General features: G+C 39.2%; 1 protein-coding gene across 4 annotated transcripts in view; it reads right to left on the bottom strand.

Moving 5' to 3' along the window:
- RPS6KA6 (ribosomal protein S6 kinase A6) overlaps nt 1-17,132 on the bottom strand; it is a 164,544-nt gene extending 147,412 nt beyond the window's left edge. For 2 of the 4 annotated variants that reach the window (XM_089904323.1, XM_022580820.2), the window contains exon 1: nt 17,055-17,132. In XM_089904323.1, coding sequence (XP_089760449.1) covers nt 17,055-17,132 — 78 coding nt within the window. Of the gene's footprint in view, nt 1-15,300; nt 15,606-17,054 lie in introns of those variants that run through there. The other 2 variants (XM_022580819.2, XM_089904322.1) reach the window with 2 other exon arrangements.
- Between the last annotated feature and the right edge of the window lie 2,366 nt (nt 17,133-19,498).

Below are 19,498 nucleotides of genomic sequence, written 5' to 3'. Positions count from 1 at the left end.
TTTCTAATTATACAATATTCCTGTTGTTTTTACCCCAATAGGTTAGTCCTTTCAAACATACCCACCTAACCACTGTCACTGCTTCAGGGAAGATTTAAGAAAGGGCAATTGTGTTTCAAATCAATCTGAAAGAGTTATTATTTTGGGGGGTTTTTTGCCTGCACCACTAAGATTTGTGAGATCTTAGTTCCCTGACCAGGGATAGGAAGAGTGGAGTCTTTTTTTTTTTTTTTAACATCTTTATTGGAGTATAATTGCTTTACAATGGTGTGTTAGTTTCTGCTGTACAAGAAAATGAATCAGCTATAAGTATACATATATCCCCATATCCCCTCCCTCTTGCGTCTCCCTCCCACCCTCCCTATCCCACCCCTCTAGGTGGTCACAAACCACCTAGCTGATCTTCCTGTGCTATGCGGCTGCTTCCCACTAGCTATCTATTTTACGTTTGGTAGTATATATATGCCCATGCCACTCTCTCACTTTGTCACAGCTTACCCTTCCCCCTCCCCATATCCTCAAGTCCACATGCTAGTAGGTCACACACTGGACAGCACAGGAATTCCTCTGAAAGAGTTATCTGATTAAAAGACAGTCTCGGGTTGGGAAAGAGAGAACCACCTCTGAGCTATTCGGTTAGTCAGGTATTTAAAAACAAATATGAGACTCTGCTATAAAGTAAAATAGCTGATAAAACACATCCATGTTCAAATCAAAGCATAATAACAGAGTCCAAATTTAAATATGAATGATCATTGAAGTATTTACCATTTCAGGTTACCTGTGCTTTTTTCTTTCGTATTGCTGACAATGTTATTTTTTTAATTAATTTTTATTGGAGTAGAGTATAGTTGCTTTACAATGTTGTGTTAATTTCTACTGCAGAGCAAAATGAATCAGCCATACATACACATATATCCCCGTCTTTCTGGATTTCCCTCCCATTTAGGACACCACAGTGAATTAAGTACAGTTCCCTGTGCTATACAGTATGTTCCCTTCAGTTGTCTATTTTATATATAGTATCAACAGTGTATATGTGTCAATCCCAATATCCCAATTCTTCCCACTCCATCCCTTTCCCCCTTGCTATCCATACATTTATCCTCTGTGTCCCTATTTCTGCCTGGCAAATAAGGTCATCTTTACCATTTTTCTAGATTCCACATATATGCGTTAATATACAATATTTGTTTTTTGTTTTCTCTTTCTGACTTACTTCACTCTGTATGACACTCTCTAGGTCCATCCACATCTCTACAAATGACCCAATTTCGTTCCTTTTAATGGCTGAGTAATATTCCATTGTGTATATGTACCACATATTATTTATCCATTCCTCTGTTGATGGACATTTAGGTTGCTTCCATATCCTGGCTATTGTAAATAGTGCTGCTATGAACATTGGGGTGCATGTGTCTTTTTTTTAAGATCTTTATTAGAGTATAATTGCTTTACAATGGCGTGTTAGTTTCTGCTTTATAACAAAGTGAATCAGCTATACATATACATATATCCCCATATCTCCTCCCTCTTGCGTCTCCCTCCCACACTCCTTATCCCACCCCTCTAGGTAGACACAAAGAACCGAGCTGATCTCCCTGTGCTATGTGGCTGCTTCTCACTATCTATTTTACATTTGGTAGTGTATATATGCCCATGCCATTCTCTCACTTCATCCTAGCTTACCCTTCCCCCTCCCCGTGTCCTCAAGTCCATACTCTATATCTGTTTTTATTCCTGTCCTGTCCCTAGGTTCTTCAAAATCACTTTTTTTTTAGATTCCATATATATGTATTAGCATATAGTATTTGTTTCTTCTCCTTCTGACTTACTTCACTCTGTATGACAGTCCCTAGGTCCATCCACCTCACTACAAATAACTCAATTTCATTTCTTTCTATGGCTGAGTAATATTCCATTGTATATATGTGCCACAACTTCTTTATCCATTCATCTATCAATGGACACTTAGGTTGCTTCCATGTCCTGGCTATTGTAAATAGAGCTGCAAGGAACATTGTGGTACATGACTCTTTTTGAATTATGATTTTCTCAGGGTATATGCCCAGTAGTGGGACTACTGGGTCATACAGTAGTTTTATTTTTAGTATTTTAAGGAACCTCCATACTGTTTTCCATAGTGGCTGTATCAATTTACATTCCCACAAACAGTTTAAGAGGATTCCGTTTTCTCCACACCCTCTCCAGCATTTACTGTTTGTAGATTTTGATGATGGCCATTCTAACCAGTGTGAGGTGATACCTCACTGTAGTTTTGATTTGCATTTCTCTAATCATTAGTGATGTTGAGCATCTTTTCATATGTTTGTTGGCCATCTATATGTCTTCTTTGGAGAAGTGTCTATTTGGGTCTTCTACCATTTTTTGATTGAGTTGTTTGTTTTTTTGTTATTGAGCTGCATGAGCTGCTTGTATATTTTGGAGATTCAAAGCAATCCCTATCAAATTACCAATGGCATTTTTCACAGAACTAGAAAAAAAATTTACCATTTGTATGGAAACACAAAAGACCCCGAATAGCCAAAGCAATCTTGAGAAAGAAAAATGGAGCTGGAGGAATCAGGCTCCCTGACTTCAGACTATACTACAAACCTACAGTAATCAAGACAGCATGGTACTGGCACAAAAACAGAAATATAGATCAATGGAACACGATAGAAAGCACAGAGATAAATCCACACACCTATGGTCCCCTTATCTATGACAAAGGAGGCAAAAATATATTGGGTTGGCCAAAAAGTTCCTTCAGTTTTAAAGTAAAAATAAAAGACACATTTTTCATTTTCACCAAGAACTTTATTGGACAACATATTCACCATTTTCTCCCACTACTTTCTTCCATTTTTCAGGCAATTTCATAATTCCATCTTCCCAAAACTTTTTATCTTTTTGAGCAAAGAACTCTTCCAGGTGCCTTTTACAGTCTTCCAGGGAATTGAAATTTTTTCCATTAAGAGGATTTTGTAAAGACTGAAATAAATCTGAAGGTGCAATATCTGATGAATATGACAGATGAATCAGAACTTCCCAGCAAAGCTGTAACAGATTTTGCCTGGTCATCAAAGAAACATGCAGTCTTGCATTATTCTGATGGAAGATTATGCATTTTCTGTTGACTAATTCTGGACACTTTTTGTCGGGTGCTGCTTTGAGTTGGTCTACTTGGGAGCAGCATTTGTTGGAATTAATGATTTGGTTTTCTGGAAGGAGCTCATATTAGAAGACTCCCTTCCAATCCCAACATATACACAACATCACCTTCTTTGGATGAAGACTGGCCTTTAGTGTGGTTGGTGGTGGTGCATTTCACTTGCCCCACAATCTCTTCCGTTCCACATTATTGTACAGTATCCACCTTTCATGGCCCATCACAATTTGTTTTAAAAACAGAACATTCTTGTTACATTTCAGTAGAGAATCGCATGCAGAAATACGGTCAAGAAGGTTTTTTTCACTTCACATACGTGGAACCCAAACATTAAAGTGATTCACATAACCAAGCTGGTGCAAATGATTTTCAGCACTTGATTTGGATATTTTGAGTATGTTGGATATCTCCCGCATGGCATAACGTCGATTGTTCTCAATTAATGTCTCGATTTGATAGCTATCAACTTCAACTGATCTACCAGACTGTGGAGCATTGTCCAGCAAGAAATCTCCAGCACAAAACTTCACAAACCAGTTTTGACATGTTTGATCAATCACAGCACAAATCTGTTTTTGCACTTCAGTTGCGCTTTTACCTTTCTTGAAATAATAAAGCATAATACACTGAAAACATTGCTTTTTTCCTTTCATCTTCAATATTAAAATGGCTACACAAAAATTCACCTATTTTGATAAGATTTTTTTAAATGCACTCTATGACAGCTGTCACAATACAATCTAACAAAAATGTTTTGAATGAAGTTAACGACAACTAAGCACTACTAGAGCCATCTTACAGAAAAAACTGAATGAAACTTTTTGCCAACCCAACACAATGGAGAAAAGACAGCCTCTTCATTAGGTGGTGCTGAGAAAACTGGACAGCTAAATGTAGAAGAATGAAATTAGAACACCCCCTAACACCATACACAAAAATAAACTCAAAACGTTCCTATTCCATTTTTTAAATTGTTTTGGGTTTGTTATTGTAGGTCTTTTTCTTCTCTTGTGTTTCTTTCCTAGAGAGGTTCCTTCAGCATTTGTTGTAAAGCTGGTTTGGTGGTGCTGAACTCCCTCAGCTTTTGCTTTTCTGTAAAGGTTTTCATTTCTCCATCAAATCTGAATGAGATCCTTGCTGCATAGAGTAATCCTGGCTGTAGGTTTTTCTCCTTCATCACTTTAAATATGTCCTGCCACTCCCTTCTGGCTTGCAGAGTTTCTGCTGAAAGATCAGCTGTTAACCTTATGGGGATTCCCTTGTGTGTTATTTGTTGTTTTTCCCTTGCTGCTTTTAATATGTTTTCTTTGTATTTAATTTTTGAGAGTTTGATTAATATGTGTCTTGGCGTATTTCTCCTTGGATTTATCCTGTATGGGACTCTCTGTGCTTCCTGGACTTGATTAACTATTTCCTTTCCCATATTAGGGAAGTTTTCAACTATAATCTCTTGAAATATTTTCTCAGTCCCTTTCTTTTTCTCTTCTTCTTCTGGAACCCCTATAATTCGAATGTTGGTACATTTAACGTTGTCCCAGAGGTCTCTGAGACTGTCCTCAGTTCTTTTCATTCTTTTTTCTTTCTTCTGCTCTGCAGTAGTTATTTCCACTATTTTATTTTCCAGGTCACTTATCCATTCTTCTGCCTCAGTAATTCTGCTAATGATCCCTTCTAGAGTATTTTTAATTTCATTTATTGTGTTGTTCATCGTTGCTTGTTTCCTCTTTAGCTCTTCTAGGTCCTTGTTAAATGTTTCTTGCATTTTGTCTATTCTATTTCCAAGATTTTGGACCATCTTTACTATCATTATTCTGAATTATTTTTCAGGTAGACTGCCTATTTCCTCTTCATTTGTCAGGTCTGGTGGGTTTTTATCTTGCGCTTTCATCTGCTGTGTGTTTTTCTGTCTTCTCATTTTGCTTATCCTACTGTGTTTGGGGTCTCCGTTTTTCAGGCTGCAGGTTCATAGTTCCTGTTGTTTTTGGTGTCTGTCCCCAGTGGCTAAAGTTGGTTCAGTGGGTTGTGTAGGCTTCCTGGTGGAGGGGACTAGTGCCTGTGTTCTGGTGGATGAGGCTGGATCTTGTCTTTCTGGTGGGTAGGTCCACGTCTGCTGGTGTGTTTTGGGGTATCTGTGGCCTTATTATGATTTTAGGCAGCCTCTCTGCTAATGGGTGGGGTTGTGTTCCTGTCTTGCTAGTTTTTTGGCACAGGGTGTCCAGCACTGTAGCTTTCTGGTCGTTGAGTGAAGCTGGGTGCTGGTGTTGATATGGAGATATCTGGGAGATTTTCGCCGTTTGATATTACGTGGAGCTGGGAGGTCTCTTGTGGACCAGTGTCCTGAAGTTGGCTCTCCCACCTCAGAGGCACAGCACTGACTCCTGGCTGGAGCACCAAGAGCCTTTCATCCACACAGCTCAGAATAAAAGGGAGAAAAAGTAGAAAGAAAGAAAGAAAGAAAAATGATAAAAAAAAATAAAAGAAAATAAAGATAAAAGAAAATAAAGTTATTGAAATAAAAAGTAAAAAAATAATTATTAAGAAAAAAAAATTTTTTTAAAGTAAGAAAAAAAAACAGACGGACAGAACCCTAGGACAAATGATGAAAGCAAAGCTATACAGACAAAATCTCAAACAGAAGCATACACATACACACTCACAGAAAGAGGAAAAGGGGAAAAAATAATAAATCTTGCTCTCAAAGTCCACCTCCTCAATTTGGGATGTTTCGTTGTCTATTCAGGTATTCCACAGATGCAGGCTACATCATGTTGATTGTGGAGATTTAATCCGCTGCTCCTGAGGTTGCTGGGAGATATTTCCCTTTCTCTCCTTTGTTCGCTCAGCTCCCGGGGCTCACCTTTGGATTTGGCCCCGCCTCTGCATGTAGGTCGCCGGGGGGCATCTGTTCTTTGCTCAGACAGGACAGGGTTAAAGGAGCAGCTGTTTCAGGGGCTCTGGCTCACTCAGGCCAGGGGGAGGGAGGGGCACATAATTCAAAAAGGGTCATGTACCAAAATGTTCATTGCAGCTCTATTTACAATATAGGAGATGGAAGCAACCTAAGTGTCCATCATTGGATGAATGAATGGATAAAGAAGATGTGGCACATATACAAAATGGAATATTCCTCAGCCATAAACAGAGATGAAATTGAGTTATTTGTAGTGAGGTGGATGGACCTAGAGTCTGTCATACAGAGTGAAGTAAGTCAGAAAGAGAAAGACAAATACCGTATGCTAACACATATATATGGAATCTAAGAGAAAAAAAATGTCATGAAGAGCCTAGGGGTAAGATGGGAATAAAGACACAGACCTACTAGAGAATGGACTTGAGGATATGGGGAGGGGGAAGGTAAGCTGTGACAAAGTGAGAGAGTGGCATGGACGTATATACACTACCAAACGTAAAATAGATAGCTAGTGGGAAGCAGCCACATAGCACGGGGAGATCAGCTCGGTGCTTTGTGACCAGCTAGAGGGGTGGGATAGGGAGGGTAGGAGGGAGGGCAATGCAAGAGGGAAGAGATATGGGAACATATGTATATGTATAACTGATTCGCTTTGTTATAAAGCAGAAACTAACACACCATTGTAAAGCAATTATACTCCAATAAAGATGTCAAAAAAAACCTATAGATAACATCATAAAAAAATAAAATAAAATAAAGTCAAAATGGATTAAAGACCTAAATGTAAGGCCAGACACTGTAGAACTCTTAGAGGAAAATATAGGCATAACACTCTTTGACATAAATTGCAGCGAGATCTTTTTTGACCCTCCTCCTAGAGTAATGAAAACAAAAACGAAAATAAACACATGGAACCTATTAAATTTAAAAGTTTTTGCAGAGCAAAGGAAACCATAAATAAGACAAAAAGACAACCCTAAAGATGGGAGAAAATATTTGCAAACAAAGCAACTGACAAAGGATTAATCTCTAAAATACCTGTGCTTTTGAATGTTAACTCACCTTTATCAAGACTCAATGTCACATCTTCCCTTTTTTCCTTCCACCTTACCACACACAGACTTCTATCCATAAATACTGTCTTACTTAGGTGTCTGTCGCATTCCTCTATCACACTGTAAGTTCCTGAGGAAAGGATCATGTCTTATGACTCTTTGTAACCCCAATATCTAGCATATTATCTATAATATAATTGATCCTGGAAAAATATTTTTGGGATGGAATGACTGAATTTGTAATCTGAAAGAATTAAATGTAAAAATAACTTCAGTAATAAGTAGCTGCTATAGGTTTTCCTTAGTATTTATTAATTTTCTTACTTGAAACATTTAAAAGCAACTTGGAAACTTAATTTCATGAAGTATTTCCAGTAGTCATTTTGCTTATCATTTCTGACTGAATTTTAAATTCTAACAGCCAACAGAAATTGAACTTCTTCAAAATCATTTTAAAAACACATAGCTTTGGTCATTCGTAAGATATTTTTCAGAAAAAAAGGATAAATTCTTGATAATTCATATACTGCATGGGAGTTATTTCAAAGGTTCATATTTTTTTTTTCAGTAAGGTTCATAACCCTAAATTTTGTCAGCAGATAAGTACAAACTTAACTTTGCAAACCACATTTTAAAGCCAGTTGTCTAAACTGGGCCCCATAGGCTAATCTTTTTTTAAATATTTTTAAAGGATTGTTTAAAACATATTCAATAGAGATTATAAAAGGCAAACAAACTCTAAAATATTTATCTGACTCTTAACAGAAAAAGTGTACCACTCCTTGGTCTAACTATATAATTTTTTAGTAATTAGAAGCATTTACTTTTAAAAATGCACAAGAGTACCAAATTGGCCTAGCAAAGAAATAACAAACTAAAATTATCTACTGTATGGGATTATAATTGCTGCAGTACACACAAATATTGCTTCATCCAGATTATATTCATAAGTTCATACCACTCCACCTGTATTTTCAATTTACTTTTACTCCAATGTCCCTTGTACCTGGTAAATTAAAAAAAAAAAAGGCCAGCAGAATGGATTCTTATTTTCCATGCTTTTTGAAACCAATAACTTTATTGACAGAAACTTGTGATAATCACCTCCCTTAAGGCAGGAAGAAGAGTATGTTAGATTTTTAGAAGTTGTTAGCCCTAATAAGAGACTAATGAATATTTAGTTCACTTTTTGGAACTGGCATAATTCAGTCAAATCATTTTCAGTATTTCACTGGGCCATACTAAGTGTTACAAGGATTTAAAACAAATAGAGTCAAGTACACTGCTTTTTAAAAACAAAGAATCTAAAAATGTAAAAACTGAAATAATGATGATGACATTTCTGTTTCTCTCAAATTAAAAAGAGACAATGACTCTAAAGTTACTAAATTTATTCAATTGGGATGAGTCTTCAAAATAATACCCTAATTCAGGATCACTCTGTATCTTCAGAGACGTTGTTATTTCTAGAAAAAGAGTCATGCCATGGCCCTCTTAATAATCTCTCTGCAACACAGAGCCCAAAAGTTTAAATAAAAGGGCCTAAGTCAGTCCTATGTTATCTAGCCAAGCCCATGTTTCCCAGCGACTGCTTACATTATCTGTTAAAATTGGTCACATAAGCTATTATTTATCTTGCTACCCAGCTTCTGAATAATCTCATTATGAAAACAATGAGGATAAACCTAATTTCAAAATTTTACTACTACTACTACAATAGCCATTTATGTTCTCTGCCATATTTTAGCATACACCTCAGAAACTTGGAGGTGAAATATACAAGATCAAACACAACCATCACTAGCAACTTGAAGGGTAACCTGCTAACCCAGAAAACCAACATGTAGACTCTTCATTATTTCTATATCAATAACTAAGAGACCCAAATTCAAAGACAATTCATTAGGAAAATATACTTCCTTTCCCATGCAGCAAAAATGGCTGTAGAAGAGCACTAAATAAAAGAAAAAGGGACACATGCCCCCAAATAATAATCTTCCTCAACTGCCATAATCCACTGCCAGGAGTGGAGGTACATAAAGCAAAAATAAGACAAATAGAATTGCCATACATACTGAGGCTCCACTCTTGATAGCTGATTTGAATAGGAGGAAATCTATTAATATTTTTTAAAACTATCAATATTTTTAAAAAGCAAAGGAGTTGGAAGGAGTTATCAGTGAACCTGTGAGTAATTTCACAGGAGTATGGAATTAAGACATTAATACCCCAGAAAAATTAAAATTTTAAAAAGCTTTCTGTCAGCCTAAATGTGTTGGTCTTTGTGACATAATATACTGTCCTTTCAAACATTTCCTTGTGACTATGAAGAATGGATGGATATACAGTTAATTGGTTTTCAGTCATCACAGTAGAAACTCGGAGCAATAACCAAATGAATTCTATCTAGTAACTAACACAATAACTTACACAGGTAGGCATTTAATGATCATTTGCTTAATTAATGCATGCAAAATAATATTTAGAACCAATTAAAACCAATCTAAGTATCATCATGCTTTTAAAAGGACTGGTAGTTGTGCAAATGATAGGTTACTATGAGTTGAGCTAAGCATATCAATATTATATATATATTAGAAGGTATCTGTGGAACATTTTAAAACTTTGGTCCAGTGACAGTAAAGCAGCTTCCCTGGTTACTGTTCAGGTAGGATTATGTTTACTCTGTGTGGCTGAAATCAGAGCTAATGACTTTAATGGTTCTAAATAGATCCAAAATGTTCCCCATGCCAAGGCACTGGCCATCTGGCCAGTCTCATATGAACTACAACATATGCTTTGGAACTTTTACTTTCAAAGGATACACGTATTGTGTGTAGTACAGATGAATGCACATATATATATAGCATTCTTTAGCAGTAATTCTTCTCACCGTAGTAACTTCTTAGAGATATGAGGTCCATGAAATTTCATTAAAATATAACCTTGGGGAATGTGAGATAAGTCTAAATTGTCCATTGAGTTATTTATCTGGCTAAAAGAAGTACTTTGTCTAGGACACCTAAATCTTAGAGTTAAGACAAGAGTTGAAAACAATAAATTTATTATTCTTGTCAAATATTATACATAAAGAACATTTTATTTAGTTCTCAAAATAATCAGAGATAAACACATTAATTTCCATTTTATATATGAGGAAACTGAAGACCTTTACTCTGCTTCTGCACTTTTCTCAGAAATCAGTTGAGCCTATTTGTGTGTATCTATTTCTGGGTTCCCTATTCTGTTCCACTGATCTATGTGTCTATTCTTCCAATACCACACCACCTTAATTACTTGTTACTGCACTACCATCCCATATAGAGTGATTTCTTGCACTTTAGTCTTCTTTTTCAAAATTGTTATAGATATTCTAGGTCCTGTACTTTTACATATGAAATTTAGAATAAACTTGTCTATGTCTACATAAAACCTTGTTGGATTTTATTGACCTTCATTTTGAGTAAAAATAGCTATTGAATCAGCAGCTCTGATTTACTGATCTGATATGGTTGTCAACAACTTCTCTGTATCTTCTCCTTATCTTCAACATCGTCCTTATAAGGGAGACAACAATGTATAGAGGAAAAAGCATGAATTTAAAACGATCTACGTTCAAATTCCAGCTGTGCCTTCCACTGATTTATATGTCTTTCTCATCTGTCTAAAAGATGAGATGTATCAAAAAGATACACCTTTTCTCACCAAACTGTTTTGAAGAGTGAATAAAACTGAAAAGATAATACATGCTCAATAAATGTCATTTATTTCTCCCTTAAGTTAAGCGATACATTTAAGATGGAATGGAGTCCAATGTCTTTTTGGGTAAAAAATTTACATTGGGTGTTAAAATTACTATTTCCTCTTAAAGTCTGTCCCCAACCACTTTACAGGAGAGAGAGACAGGTCCTATAGTAAGAATAATTATTCGTCGCCTTTGAAATTTTTGTTAGAGATGTGATAGGATATTTTATTCACAACGGAGTCACTATCCCCTTACTTAGCTAGAAATAAGGTATGCAGATTATTTAGCTTCCAAATTATAAGGCTAAACTGTATCAAAAATCAGCTGGGACACTATATCTCTTATGGAAAAGCAAATTCCTCAAAACTACACAGCAAGAGCATACAAGACAGTTCAAATACTTCCTTTGCCCCAGTCATATCTTAGAACAACAACAGAATAAAACATACAGAAAATCATTACAATTCACAGAAAATTTATTTTAGAGCTAATTGCTAGCTTAGGAACTGATATGCTTTTTTCCTGTTGAATAATGAGAACTATATGACTATTTCTCTTTTTACTTTGGCCTAGAGCTATGGTTCTTTATCCTTGGCTGTACATCATAATCATCTGGGAAATGATGCCCAGGCACCCCCCAGATAGTTAAATATGAATCTCTGTGTTAGGCACTAGCATGGAAAAAAATTTTTTTTAATTCCCAGGTATATCTGATCTATAGTCAAAACTGAGAACTACCAGCCCAAGGAAATTCAAGGCCAAATTTGCAATTCAACTATATTTTAAATGTGTAGCAAACCTCTAGAACCTGCTTACCTGTGTTCTAGTTCGCCCTCCAACTCCATCCTCCATCCTTTCCATATACCTTCTACTTTATGTTTTCCTGTATCCTGAATATCAAAATGATTTTTATTGGATTTTATTTCCTATAAACCATCTCAAATACTTGATGAAATGAAGCAAGGAATAAGCAAAACACACTCTCCCTCTCAATCTGTCTCTATCTCTCTCTCTCTCTCTCTCTCTCACACACACACACACACACACACACACACAGCAGGACCTACTTCAAATGTACAGATACAAGTTAAAATCCAGCAGCAAAATCAGTTACATAGAATGCCTCCAGGGCAATTCAGAAAACATCTCTATTATCTACAAAAGCCAGTTTAAGCTTAGCTCTAAATCTCTCTCCCATTCAACTCCCTTCCCACCTAAAAACAAACAAAATAAAACAATATAGACAAAGAAAAACAACTACTATCATCAAGAACAGTAAATAATCTTTAGAAATATCATAAATGTGTAAATATTATACAGCAAATTCTGACAAAGTACTAAAATGTAAGACCTCAAGATTCGAAGTACTTACCAGATCCTGAGAACTGCTGCTAAAGATAATGACAGCATCCACCAAGAGAGAAATAACAAGGGAAAAAATCTTTACTTCCCTCTCAAAATTATACATGAGAGAGACTTAGAGGGGTGGTACTGAAACGACAATATGGCCTGAGAAAGCAACGACACCAAGTCAGGCCTTATTTTGGAATGGTGAGGTAATGATTACCTCTCGATGAAATAATCAAGGTAGGGAAATATAGAGGTCCTGCCCTGAAGGAACTGACCTGAATATTTCCAGACCAGGCTGGTTCAAAGGAAGATAGTCTTGGAGAAACTGGGAAGGCACCAGTGGTGGTGAGGGGTCAGGGCCCTGTTGGCCACTCCCCACTTGCTAGTCCAAATAAACCTGGTGAAAGTATATAAGAAATACAGATGTCCCTGTTCTCTTTTCCACATTCTAGAAAGAAGCACCAGTCACTATTTTCAGCACAGCCCTCTGCACTGGGGGCTGCTATTTAAGATGAATATTGATAAAGCAAAAATTACAGGCCTGAGCACCATTTTAAAAGCACTGAAAAACTTTTTAGCTAGTAGTAAGTGCATTCACCATTATTAGTAAAGATTTTAAGCATGCCAAGCATAACCAGAAATCTTTAGAGTGGCTTGCTCTTGTTCAAGACACTATGGTGGGGGGGGTCATTTTAGCTTTCTATCTCCCTATGCTGCAAATATCTATTTATATTAGTCCAGTGGCTAGCACAGACCCTTTTATTGGCAGACAAGCATTAAATATCTGTTATATTGAATTAAGTCCTACCACAACACTCCTAATTTCTCTTACTCCCCAACATCTAATCAGTTGCCAAACTATTTTAAGTCTGCAAGGTATCTCCCATCAGTCTTCACCTTTTACCCCTTTTGTCCTAGTTTAAAAATCTCATTACTACTTCTACTGATTAATATTCCCTACCCTCAGTCTCTCCCCAACTCCAATCTATCCTATACACTGCCATCCGTTATCGCCAGCATAGGTCTGGTCATGTCATTCATGAACTCAAAAATCTTCAGTAGCTCCCATTTACAGAACAACACTGGAAACCCTTAAATTAGCTTTAAAAGCCCCATACAATCTGGGCCTTGCCTACCTTTAGATGAATACCTCATCTCACACTATATCCCCATTCTCACATCACAGACATATCCTAGCAATATCAGATTCCTCCTTCCTCCAAGAACACCTCATAAAAGGGAAAGCTGGAGCTATGACCATGGCTACCTAAATCCCAAGGTTTTAACATAGTTTACAATAATTCAGAGTTTAGGGGCAGAGCAAGGGGCATGATGATGACTGTGGGGAAAGAGAAGGAACTGGAGGCCTACTATGTGCAAAGCACCTTGCCAAGTGAATTAAACACAGTACAGTATTCAGTATTCAGTTTTTACATAACAACTCTTGAAGATGGTTCTTCTCCCACTTACAGATGAAGAAATTGAGGCTCAGAAAGGTTAGGTAACTTGCATTGGGCCACACAGCTAGTATATGTTGGAGGTGAGATTGGAACCCAGATTAAACTGGCCTCCAAAGCCCATATTCTTTCCCCTATTACTACAGGGTCTCATGAAGTTAATTAAAACTAGCAGTTTTTCCCAATATGACATATATTTGACATCCTAGTTAAATTTTTAGAGTCTGTGGCTTTAGCTCCAAACTGTTTTTAGCAGTGAACTGTATTACTTTCAAAGCTAACTTCCTTAAACAAAAGCAGTATTGCTAAAGAAATAAGTACCGATTAAAATTTAATATAATATGATGATATGATATAATATACAATTTGAAAACTCTATAGTAAACTCCATCAGGAACCAAGCACTCCCTCACCAAAACACAAAACGCACAAACCATGTACATGGCACTACCTCATGAAAAGTCCACTTTACTAAAACAGGCTATTCTTAATGACCCTTGTCCAGGAATGACCAATACCTATCACACCTCCTAATTCTTGCTTGAAACCTCTGAAACATTTTCCCACAGGACAATTTTACAAACAGTGATTAGGCTCTTCATCATTATACCTCTTCCCTGATCCTGACAGAATCCAGGCAACAGGTAAAATATGGCTGCCTGAGGGTTGATACCCTTTGAAGTCCCTATTCCCAGTAGACCTAATTGAGACAGTCCCTGTAAGAGTTCTCACAACCAAAGCTTCTTGCTTATCCTATTTCCCCTCTCCCAAGAACCCTCTTCTCAGGAGTCAATAGAGCCCATATTTCCATTTTTCAGGCCCATTCTCCACCTCTCACTGGAGCCAACCTAATTCTTGTTTGAAACCTCTGACACATTTTCCCATAGGACAATTTTACAAACAATGATTAGACTCTTCATCACTGTACCTCACTATTGTGCACTGGTCTAAAAATGTAACTATCCTTAATAATTTTTTCCTGTGAAAAAATATGTTGAGTCTAAACAACCAACTCTCACACTTCTGAATGATAATTCAAAGGTTAACAGCTGCCCATGAAACAAGACAGGTAAAAGATGTTGAAAAACACTCCACAATATATAATAGTGTATATAATCTTTAATTTTACCAAGATTTAACACACACAGAAATAGACATTAAAGTTTCCTTTGACATTAAAGTCAACAGATTCTTACTTACATTTTCTTTAAGGACTCCAACACATTTTCAAAAAATATATTCTACAATGAAAGCACCCTTAGTCCTAAAAACTATCACGATTGAGGGCTGCAAAGCTCATGCTCAAGGTTAACATTTCTAAAGCCAACATCAACAAACATGTAATTAAAATAAATATAAATTCTGGGAAGTAAAATTGTTTCCTTCTTATCAAAAGAATACCATTATAAACAAACATCAATAACAACAACAACAACAACAACAACAACAACAAAACCCTCTTCTAAGTACTAAGCAGGTCTAAGCAGATTCAGATGTAGCATTTAGTTTTCACCAAGAATATTTTTAATTAAGTCACTTGCAGGGTTAAATCTAACCAATCATAACTGTTTTAGACAAAGAAGGCAGAAATACTATCTTTACCACATTACCTTCACCTTTCGTTTTACTTCATAGGGATTAACAATTTCCACTCCAGTATTTTTCCAAATTGCTGAGGTAGAGAGACCCATTGTTAAATCTCTATAATACCTAAAACATACTGCAAACAATAAAAAAAACCATATGCAGTAATTACAATTTAAAACATTTCTACATTCAAAGTTAACAAAAATAATGAGTAGGCATGCGAAACCCCCCCCATCCCAACCTTATATCCAAGCATTTAACTGTTTTTATAAACCAGATGCCTGGAACTACAAGTCAATAGATTACATGCATAAATAAAACAAAATTCCTCTCCCCTTGAATAGTATTCTAGAAAATTCTTGCAACTATGAAACATTCCAAGAAGAAATAAACCCCTCTTCATTTATCCTGTTCTTAAGAGATGTAGAATATTAAAATGTACTTAGGAATTCCTTATTGTACTAGTAAAATATTTCCTATAAGTAGAGAGGGTTCAACTTTAGACTCCTTCCATGTTTCCACTACATTTCTTGTTAAATGTTATTCTGGCATGTAACTTTAACCCCAGTTCAGTTGGAAATTTGAAAAGAAAAAAGAACAAGTTAGACAGCAGTCCAACGTGTATTTTTAAGGATGAAGCAAGTACTTCAAGACAAATTTGCACCTAGAGATGTGGAGGCTTGCGAGTCCTACCTCAAAATATCCTACTGTGAATCAATTTGGCATTCAGTATTTTTAGGTCTGTGATTGTGATGGTCTCTACTGTACTACTAGGCTGTCAATGATTAGGTTATCAGAAAAATATCTGACTTTCTATCCACAAAGTCTCGTTTTTGTGTTTAAGTGTCTCTTGCTTTAATAACAAGAACAAACAACAAAGCAGCAATAATAAAAACAAAGTACCTGTGCACATCTAAGTTCTCACTGTACAGCTGACCAAAGCCCAACCAGAACAGTTTCAAAGTAAGAAGAGCGGGAAGAGAGGCGAACCAAAATACTTCGGTTGAACCTCGCTGTCTTACCAAAGATTGGTCTCATAAGGGCTGGGGCTTACTTTGCGTGTTCTTTTACTGACCAACGGGGCGGGGACAACAGTTGGGCAAGGGAGAAGGGGCGGGAGGAAGAGGGCAGTAGAATTCAGGGGACCGCAAAGGAGGCTGCAGAACATCACCTGAATGTAGATAAAGAAACCTCGCCTCCAGTTAATCTCCACTTAGGTTGTTACAAAGAACCACAATAAGCCACAAAGAAATGAGAAAAGGATCACTCATCCCTATGTGCATATCTCCCCAGAGTTTGTCACTCTGCTGTGTTTCTGTTGCGCTGGGTTCCTAAGGCGCCCGGGGTTCAATAGAGAGCTGCAGTCAGCAGCTGTCCCCCAAAATGTTCCCAACTAGCAAACTTGGCGCAGCGTAGAAAGAGGGACACGCGGAGCCAGGCGCGGCACCTGGCGCATCCCCCAGTTCCACTTCAGGTCGCAAAGTGAAGAAACTTAGTCACAACTCTGGCGTGGCCCGCGAGGCAGTCACTCCGCCCGAGGCCGAGCCCGGGCCCGGGCTGCACTCACTCCCAACTCCAGAGCCCGCCGCCCAGTCCCCGCCGGCTCCCAGGCGAAAGCTCGGTTTGGGCAGAGCGTGCTCCGCCGCCCCGCAGCCTCAAGGAGGCTGGCCTGGGCACTTCGCTTCCCAGCCCCACGCCCCTTCTCTCTCGGGCCCCCGGCAATGGTCCTGAGAGAAGGAGGGTCGCAGCTCCAGCCCCTCTTGGCCACCGCACTAACCTCGCAGCTGCTTGCGCTGCCGCCGAACAGCTCCATTTCTCGGTCCCAGAGCTCGTCTTGAGGAGCGAACGGTAGCATCGCCCCTTCAGGAGCACTCGAACAGGAGCTGCCAACCGCCCGCGCGGCCGCGCATCCCGTCTTTGGAGCTTGCCTGCCACTGCCGCCGCCGCTGCCGCCGCCGGGATCCCCAGCCTTGCCTTCTGCGACAGCTGCCCTCGCCGTGGGGTCCCTCAGAGACTCGGAGCGAGGGGTCGCCGCCGCCGCAGGCTGCTACTCCCCATAGAGAAGACAACTCTGTGCTGCCTCTCCAAGAGCTGCCGCTTGGCTCGTGCTCACCACTGCCGCCGCTGCAGCCTCCGCGACAGTCGCTCAGCAGTGACTCCCCCCGCGGCCACCCCGCTTCCTCGGGCCCCCTCCCAGCTCCCAGTTCTGTCAATATGGCGGCAGCGGCGGCTTTACCTGTGCGGCGCCTGGAACCCCCCACCGCGGCGGCACAGCAGCGTCACCCGAACGTCAATGGAGATTCCCCAGCCTGGGGTGAAGGGGGGGTGGGAAAGAGGGGGTGGGTGGGTGTGGGAGACGGCGTGGTGGGGGGTGGGAAAGAGGGGAGGGGGGCGTGCTGGGCGGGGGAGGCGGGAGAGGAGTAGTAAAATCCTCTGCTAGCTCCTCGGTAAATCTGCCCTCTCCACGGAGCATGCGCGGCGTTGTTCACACAGGCTCAGCAGGCCCTCTCAAGTCTACCGAGCAGTCTTGCGGGCGGGAGGATTCCCAAAAAGGTTGGGGGAACCGGGGACCCTCCTGAGCGTTGGAGGGGTCAGTGTCAGGGGAGGACTCCAGTAACATCTGCTTGCCGGGCTCGCAAAAGCAGGCGCCCTATACGCCGAACCACGCCCGTTTTGGTACTTAGTGACAAATACTAGGGCGGGGGTTTTAATCCATTTTACATTATCCTCCTAGAAGCTGGTGACAGGAATAAAATCCTTTTAAAATAAAACAATACACCTGCGCTCCCTAACTCCCGGCCCCCCGCTTGTTCCGCTCACGGTGTTGGTGTTTACGCTGGTTGTCTTCATATTATTGATGACACACAATGTTTCCAGTATTCACATACACCACCACTTATTGGACTCTACTTGTGGCAGTAAAGGCAGAATGTATGAAGCTAACCTCACCTCCACCCCGCTCTGGGTATATTGGACCTATAGTGACAGTAATTATCATTTTTCTCTCTTCTCCAAATCAAACATTTACTGCTTTGCTACTCTAAGCCACACGCTGTACTAGGCGCTAGCAATTTAACTGAGATAAAGGACAGCCTCATACATGGGAGATGATCAAGATCCTGCTCATGGAAATACTTCAGAACTTAAAGTTAAAAAGTTATTCCATATTTGACACTTAAAAGAACTTAAAAAAGCAACTGTAACAGCGACTAAGCCAGCTCAGTATCTTGGAGAGGTTTCTAATGGTAGACATAAAGCACCCCCTCCCACCTACTACACCTAGGGCCGTGGTGCTGTGCTCGTGGAAAACGTTGAACTGTGCCCTCTATTTATTTCACCATCTAGTGTCCAGCGTTAGCAAAGTAAAGCGGACCACAGAGATTGTCCCTGAATCGCAAACAAAGATCACTAGTAGGTCACTCCCACCTACTCTGCTTAAAATCCCAGGGAGAAAGTGAGCTTTATGAATATGATTCTGTGAAAATGAAAGTTTTGAAAGTAGTGGGGGCATGGGGCTATAAACAGTGAAAATATGTGAGTGTGTGCGCACACGCACATAAACTCCCCTTTGGCTGAACTGACAACGGTCTTAGGCCAATGCTTCTGAGATTTGGATATCATCTTTTCTTGCCTACTCAAAGGCTTTGTTCTGCAATCCCCCGCCCGCCCCTTTCACAACGTCTATTTTCCTCCCTCTACTGGACATTTCCCAACAACAAAAAACATGCTGTTACTGACTTCAACTTGCTGGACCACTCATTAGCATTTGATGCAGTTCATGACTCTTTAAACATTTTCTTCACTTGGCCCCCAGAACAAAACATTGTTCATTTTCCTCCTCCATCATTGGCCATTTCTTCTCAGTGTCCTTTGCCAGATCATCCTTCGCCTTCCTAATCTCTAAAAGTTGGAACTTCAGGGCTTAGTCCTTGACCTCTACCTTCCCCAACATTCTAGGCATTTCCATATCCCATCCTGTTCCATGGCTTTAAATCCCATCTGTATGCTGAGGACTCTCAAATTTTACCTCCAACCATAAACTCTTTCTTGAAATCAAGACTTGTACATGCAAATGCCTATTCTGTTTGGATACCTGGTAGGGATCTCAAACAACCCATTCAAACTGAATTCTTGATTCAACCCTAACCAACCAGCTCCTCACCTAGTCTTCTTCAGAATAATTAATGACCTCCACCATCCACTAGTTTTTTGTCACCTCAG

Source organism: Delphinapterus leucas, chromosome X (assembly GCF_059928025.1).
Source record: "Delphinapterus leucas isolate spDelLeu-1000000601 "Yukka" chromosome X, BTC_Dleu_Yukka2, whole genome shotgun sequence".
NCBI lineage: Eukaryota > Metazoa > Chordata > Mammalia > Artiodactyla > Monodontidae > Delphinapterus > Delphinapterus leucas.
The sequence above is the reverse complement of the archived record's forward strand: the minus strand, read 5'-3'. Positions and strand labels throughout refer to the sequence as shown.